The sequence below is a fragment of the Salpingoeca rosetta genome (genome assembly GCF_000188695.1).
Source record: "Salpingoeca rosetta unplaced genomic scaffold supercont1.8, whole genome shotgun sequence".
NCBI lineage: Eukaryota > Choanoflagellata > Craspedida > Salpingoecidae > Salpingoeca > Salpingoeca rosetta.
The window spans coordinates 1,674,195-1,681,694 of NW_004754926.1; the positions used below are offsets into that span (position 1 = coordinate 1,674,195).

Consider the following 7,500-nt stretch of genomic DNA (forward strand, 5'->3'; position numbering starts at 1 on the left):
CACACACATCACACACCACACCACTCACACCACATCACACACACCACACCACACACACCACACACACCACACCACACCACACACACCACACCACACCACACCACACCACACCATACCATGGCCGCGGCCCAGGCTGGTGGCGCAGTGGCGGCTGTCGCGCGGGATCCAGGAGCAGACGACGGCGTTTCTGAAGGGCTTCCACGAAGTCATCCCCGCTGAGGCCCTCGTCGCCTTTGACGAGCGCGAACTCGAGGTGCACACACACACACACACACACACACACACAGTCGTGGAGCGGTGTGCACGTTAGTGTGTGTTTGATGTGAATTAGCTGTTGTGTGTGTGTGTAAGTGACAGAGTGTGCATTGCTTTCAACGTCCGGATTTATTCTCACCCCAACTCTCTCTCACTCACACACACACACACACACACACGACGCGTGAATTGCAGCTGCTGCTGATTGGCATGGCCGAGTTTGACGTGGCAGAGTGGGAGACGCACACGATTTACCGCAACTACGACCGCCGCAGCAAGCAGATCACCTGGTTCTGGGAGATTGTTCGCGAGTTTGACAACGAGCAGCGTGCGCGACTGCTGCAGTTTGTGACGGGCAGCTGCCGCCTCCCTGTCGGTGGATTTGCTGACTTGCAGGGCAGCAATGGGCCGCAGAAGTTCTGCATTGACAAATACGGCAGCGCAGATTCGCTTCCCCGCAGCCACACTTGGTGCGAATGCATACGTGTGCATGCGTGTGTGTTCGTGTGTGTGTGTGTGTTGAAATGTTGCTGTTGCTTTCGCGTTTGCCACCTTGTCTCTCCTCCTTCCCAACGTTCACCCGCCCTACAACACACACACACATACACACTCACTCGCTCACTCGCTCACACACACACACACACACACACACACACACACACACACACACACTCGCTCGCTCACACACACACACACACACTCGCTCGCTCACACACACACGCACACTCCAGCTTCAACCGGCTTGATCTGCCGCCGTACAAGTCAAAGGCGGATATGAAGACGAAACTTACAATGGCCATCGAGGAGACTGAGGGCTTTGGTCTTGAATGAGCCGCTCCCCTTTTTCTGTCGGTGTTGTTGTTTTGGCTTGCGTGTCAGCCCTCAGAAACACGATACACTCAGCACATTGCATTCACATGTCTTTCTCTCTCTCTCTCGCTTGCATGCATTCATGCATGGTGTGCGTGGTGCGTGTTACCGGGCCACGCCAAGATATCTTTGCGGCGATGAAGCGTGTCACTATGAATGCGTGCCTGTCCTTGTTGCATTGAGCACGTCACGTCGTGGTTATGGTATGTTACACAGCGGAGGAGGCTCTCCTCTCTAGCCCAGAGATGTCGGTTTTATTCCTTCCTCCCCCTTCCTCGGCGTCTTCTTCTTTCCTTCCTGGTTCTCCCCAACAGTTGTTTATGTGCGTTTTGTTGTCCGTCTCGCCCTTTGGTGCTTCTTAATCCACTTTTCCATGTGTGCTCGCAGCTGCGCGGGTCACTGTGACGTGACACACGTGTGCGCTTGTTTGTGTATTTGTTTGCTTGTGTATGTGTATGTATGTGTGTTTGTTTTTGTGTGTGCGTACGCGTATGTTTTTGTGTGTGTGCGTATGTTCAGACCGCTTTTTTAATGTGCCTGCAATGCAATGTGAGGTGTGTTGGTGCTGACATTGTGTGTGCTAGTAACAGACAGGCCTTACAATCTGGCCTTCTCCAATCACCCACCCAATCAACAGCAAAAAACAAATAACAAAAGCAGCAGTTTAACAATGGCTCATGGCGTGCCCTTGCTCCGTGTTGCTGGATTATTACACACACACACACACACAAACATAGAGACAGACAGACAGACAGACAGACAGACAGACACAGACACAGACACAGACACAGACACAGACACAGACACAGACACAGACACAGACACAGACACAGACACACACACACATACACAGACACACACACACACACACACACACACACACACACACACACACACACACACACACACACACACACACACACACACACACACACACACAGCCCCAGTGAAAAACGGTGACCGACACCATAAATTACGACAACGCCAACCGCCAGCCCTTCTGCTTCTGCGGCATTCCTTGTTTCTCCCTTCCTCTTGTCTCTGTATCCATCTCTCCCACACAGGCGGTCAGTCAATCAGAGACGCACGCACCACGCGCACGTCCACGCCTGCAGGCCCAGCCAGCCAGCCAGCCATCCATCCACCCACCCCCCCACCTTCTTGTTACCCTTGGTGCCTTGGGTGGACACGGCAGCTCCGTCGTCATCACCACTCACTCTCATTCCGGTGGGGGTACTCACTACACACAAGACTGTCAATCATCACAGCTGAACCGACTTATGTGAACACAACATCAAACACACAAAGGCACAAACACCAAACACACAATCACCGGGCGCACGTAAAACGTCGCTGTGTTGCTTTTGCTGCAAGCCGTTAGTTATTATTTCGCGCGGCCACCAACAAACCCCCCAAGCCAGCAACCCCAACATTTCCCATCACTGATTTGATTCCACCGCCTTGTGCTGTTTCTGCCGCCGACGTGCGATCCATATTGCAGCAGCGGTTGTGGTTGTGGTGGTTGTGGTTCCGTGGCCATTGATCCCCTTCCTCTCCATTTGTTCCCACTCGTCGTTTGACCTGTTGAACCACACCTCTTCTTCTTTCTCTCAGGGTTGGTTTGGGCTGTGCACACCTGTTTTCGTTGTGGGTGTGTGCTGGTGCTTTGACAAGCGCGCATGTGTGTCCGTGCATGTTGTCAGCTGCAGTTCCGTTGCTTCAACTGCACCAGAAGCACAACACAACACAGCACACACACACACACACACACACACACACACAACGCAGACACACACACACACACACACACACACACACACACACACACACACACACACACAACGCAGACACAACACCACCAGCGCCGTCCACAGACCCTTCACACTCCCAAGCTTTGCAATCCGAGCAACACCCCCTCACTCACCCCCTCACTCACATTTTCCTGTGCACAACACCGCAACTTGATGATTCCCCAACCCACCTACAACCGCAAACACACCCATCGTCGCCACTCGTGCAGGCTGTCTTGGTTATCTCTCTGTCCACACAGTTGATGGCCTCGGTGGAGATCATTATTGGGCAGCGCCGCCGCCTCTCGCACATCCACACCTCAAGCTCCCGGTACGTGTGGCGTGCGCAGGCCCACTGGCAGCCGTCGGCTTGTCGCCAACACTTAACGTGTCACTCTGCCCTGCATACCCCAAACCAACGCTGTCCCGATTATGGCTGCCACATTCCCATAGCACTTGCATTACAGTTTGCTTCGCCCAGTCGTTCGTCTCTTACTGCCCCTGCTTCCTTCAAAGGCACCCACACCTGCTCACACACTTACCACCATGCACACAAACACATGCATATGCACATGCACACGCACGTCCATATCTTCACACGCTGCCGCTTCGATAGCCGCCTGCATACAGCTCGCGATGGCCTGGCTTTGTTGTGATCTCGCCTTCAACGACATCATGGTGGTGCCGCTGGAGGTGACACAAACAGAGACACCGTTACCTTCGTCATCCCAGCCCGGCAGCCAAGCGCTGGCAGCAACGATACCCGCTGGCAATGGCCTGCAGCGCCAGCAGCAGCAGTATGACCAGCACCAACAGCAGCACCAGCACCAGCACCAGCAGTATGATCAGCACCAGCAGGGCCAGGTGTTCCAAGACTACACGCAGCAAGAACAAGAACCAGGACAGCCCTATGCGCAAAGCGCGCAAGCCGGTGCAGAGGAGGAGCTGCCTGCACAACCGATGCTCCACAGCCCAGACATGTGGCAGCAGGCATCGTCTCAGCACGTGCCTGCCACCAGCGCCGCTGTTCAGCCAACAGACTTGCTCACGCAGCACGCATTGCTTGACCAGCCGTCGCATCAAGGGTCCCAGTCACCTCTTGCTCGGCAGCCATCCGCCTCCTCCCTGTTTGATGTCACGTCCCCTGGTCCCATGCCAGTGCAGCCAGGATTCAGCGCACCTGCTGCACCATCGGATGCTCTCGTGCCCGACCTGTCTCTATCGTCGCCATCCTTTCAGCAGCAACCACAACAACAACCACACCCACAGCAGCAACCACAACAACAGCAGCAGGAGCATTTATCTCCACACCAAGCTGCGCCACAGGCACAGCAGCACCCACCCACACCCATGCAGGCGTCACCGTCCCCCCTCTCATCGGCGCCGCTTTCGGCCCTGTCCACAACAGCCACGTCCGCCCCGAGCGCTGTGGGCGATGCTCACGCACAGGCACACACGCCGCAGGCGCACACACCGCAGGCGCACACACCGCAGGCGCACACACCGCAGGCGCACACGCCGCAAAGTACAACCCCGCGCGCCCACACGCCGCGGACACACACGCCTGTACAGGGGCAGGCGGCTACCGGCACTGCATCGCCGTATGCGGTTGAGCAGGCAAGTGGGGTGGGGAGCGAGGCAGGCAGCTATGCGAGCAAGCGCCACCCGAGCAACAGCAGCAGCGGTATGGGCACAACCCCCGGCAGCAACACCGGTGTCGTGTCACAGCAGCAGCAGCAGCAGCAGCAGCAACAGCAGCAGCAGCAGCAACAGTCCTACCAGCAGTCACCTCAATCGTACCAGCAATCGCCGCAGCACCAGACGGAAGTGCCGCTGTCCCCGCTTGAACTCCCCGCCGTTTCGCCCGCGCTCGCTGTTGCGTCGTCAGCCTCATCCACCGCTCCGCTCATCTCCATTTCATCGCAGGAGCAGCCTCTCGCCTCTGCCGCCGACCCCGCACACCACCAACACCACCACCAACAACACCACCAACAACAACAGCAGCAGCAGCAGCAGCAGCAGCCACTGTCGTCAGCAGCACCACCGTCATCCCTGTTGTTACCGCAATCGCCGCTGCCGCTGGTGTCAACGGCCCCGCCTGTCGCGGGTGAGCAGCCTGTGCCTTCGTCATCCTCTGCTTCTCTCTCATTTCTCCAGCCACCATCGCCTCTCATGCCAGCAAGACAGTCCTCCGCAGCGCCCGTGTCGGAAGGCGTCCACTTGTTACCACCGCAGTCGTCCTTGTTCTCAGCAGCATCATCCACCAGCACATCGTTACCGCCAGCAACTGTTTCTGCTGACTCAGCACAACCGGGGCAGCCGCAGCAGCAGCAGCAGCACGAGCAGGTTGGAGGTGCGGGCAGCGGCAGTGTCGCATCAGTGCACGTGCAGCACCACGGGGCGGATGTGGCGTGGGCGGCGCCGGGACACGAGCCGTCGTCGTCGGCCTACACGCAGGCAGCGACATCTGCAGCAGCGGTGGATATGATGCTGGAGGCCCTTGTCTCGCCACGATCCAAGGACAGGCCGCTGCCGCTGCCGGCGCCACCGACCAACGAGCAGCAGCAGCAGCAACAACAACAACAACAACAACAACAACAACAACAACAACAACAACAACAACAACAACAACAACAACAACAACAACAACAACAACAACAACAACAACAAGACCTGTTGCCGATGCCAGATGGCAGTGTAGCCGCTGTTTCTGCAGCAGCAGTGCAGGAGCACAACGAAACCATGAAGATGGTTCACGAGATTTTGGAGTCTGCACACAACTCCATGGCGGCGTTTGACGATGCACTATCCCAAGAACAACAACAATATCAACAGCAGCAGGGGCAGCAGCAGCAGCAGCAAGGGCAGGTGTACGCAACCCACTCGTCTGCTGCAACGCCACAGGCTGTCACGCCCCAGCGCACCACCCCGCAGCCGTCGCCATATGTGCACCGCTTCCAGCACAACCACCGGCCACGCCGTGCCTCTGCCTCCATCCTCGGCCTGGCGTCACCGCCGCCGCTGCACCACCCCACGTCGCTCAGCTCTGCACAGGACGCTGTGCTGCAGTCGCGCCACTCCGCTGTCCTTGGGCCACACTCGCACTCGCAGCCGCCGTTTATGCACCAGCAGCACCACGAGGAGCAAGCGCAGTGGTTTCTGCCGTCGCAGTCTGCACACGGGAACACCTCCGCAGCGACGGGCCCAACAAACTTTACGGCGGTCCTGCGCGACCTGCTGCCACGCGACCACACGTTGCTGCCGTCCGCCCCAGCGGCATCATCGTCATCGCCGTCATCAGCAGCGCCGCTGCCAGAGGCATTCGCTGTATCGAGCGAGCATTACACCCAGCAGCAGCAACTGCCGCCGCCACCACCACCACCACCACAGCATCTTCAACAACAACAACAACAACAACAACAACAACAACAACAACAACAACAACAACAACAACAACAACAACAACAACAACAACAACAACAACAACAACAACAACAACAACATCAGCAGCAGCAGCAGTATGGGGAGGGCCCAGGATCGCGGCGCCGAACGCGGCGACGACAGCAGCGGCGTCGCGGTAGCATCACCACTGTTGGCGCCGTTGCACACATGACCAGCCAGCCACGCTACATGACCCGCAGAGCCGCGCAACACAACCACCAGCAACAGAACCACCACCACCACCAGCAGCATCAGCAGCAGCAGCAGCAGCCTGTGCAGCCTGTGCGGCGGTCACCGCGGGTTCAGGCGCGGCGGACCGGTTTCCCGTCGTCGTCAGCATCTGCGATCCCAGAAGCAAACGGACGCGCACACGCACAGCGGCAGTACACGCAACAGCGCCAATCGCCGGCGTATTCACAGCAGCAGCAGTCGTTTGGTGGGCCCGTTCGCACCCTGCCACGACGCGCAGCGCACCAACACGCGCGTGTGCAGATGCAGATGCAGTTGCAGCCGGCGAGAGGCCAGCGAGCACTTCGCCAGCAGCAAGAACAGACAATGCTGCAGCACCAACAGTACCAACAGCAGTTTCAGCATCAGCAGCGACAACATCAACAGCACCAGCTGTTGTTGCAGCAGCGGAAGCAACAGCAACAGCAGCAGCAGCAGGAGCACGGGCAGCGTGGCGCGAAGAAGGCGAAACGGCAGAAGCAGCGGGACAAACAACAGCAAGCCAAACAACAACAGCAGGAGCGACGAGCGGGCCGCAACGTCAAGGCTGAGGAGCACTCGCAGGCAGAGTCTGAGCAGCACGATGACGGCGACGCACAGGAAGAACTAATGCTGAGCACGGGACATGGCGATGAGGATGGGAAGGGCGCCGGTCACAAGGGCCGCTACCCACGCGCATGCCCCAACCCGTCGTGCGACAAGGTGTTTTCCAGCAGCGCCGGCTTCTACTACCACATCCGCACTGTGCACAACGCGAATCGAAACGCGCCGCTCGTGTGCCCCATTGACCGCTGCAACAAAACGTTTCGTTCTGTGCCTGGCCTGGAGTACCACCTGAAGAAGCACGCAAACGGGGACATCTGTGACGGGCAGGGCCGCGTGCTGCGCTGCACCAACATCAACGCCGCCAAGAAGC

The 7,500-nt window shown here is 57.9% G+C and overlaps 2 protein-coding genes across 2 annotated transcripts in view; both read left to right on the forward strand.

Annotated features, from left to right (window-relative positions):
- The window catches only part of PTSG_03834 (ITCH protein), a 7,554-nt gene extending 5,768 nt beyond the window's left edge, over positions 1-1,786 (forward strand). The window contains exons 16-18 of the mRNA XM_004995510.1: positions 133-253; positions 451-725; positions 987-1,786. Of these exons, the coding sequence (XP_004995567.1) occupies positions 133-253; positions 451-725; positions 987-1,086 (496 nt within the window). The 3' untranslated portion in view covers positions 1,087-1,786. The remainder of the gene's footprint in view (positions 1-132; positions 254-450; positions 726-986) is intronic.
- Positions 1,787-2,153: 367 nt separating this feature from the next.
- Positions 2,154-7,500, forward strand: part of PTSG_03835 (uncharacterized protein) — a gene marked incomplete at its 3' end in the record, with an annotated part of 5,427 nt that continues 80 nt past the window's right edge. Inside the window, exons 1-5 of the mRNA XM_004995511.1 lie at positions 2,154-2,740; positions 3,146-3,246; positions 3,532-4,073; positions 4,488-4,742; positions 5,235-7,500. The exon at positions 5,235-7,500 is cut by the window's right edge and continues 80 nt beyond it. Of these exons, the coding sequence (XP_004995568.1) occupies positions 3,552-4,073; positions 4,488-4,742; positions 5,235-7,500 (3,043 nt within the window). The 5' untranslated portion in view covers positions 2,154-2,740; positions 3,146-3,246; positions 3,532-3,551. The remainder of the gene's footprint in view (positions 2,741-3,145; positions 3,247-3,531; positions 4,074-4,487; positions 4,743-5,234) is intronic.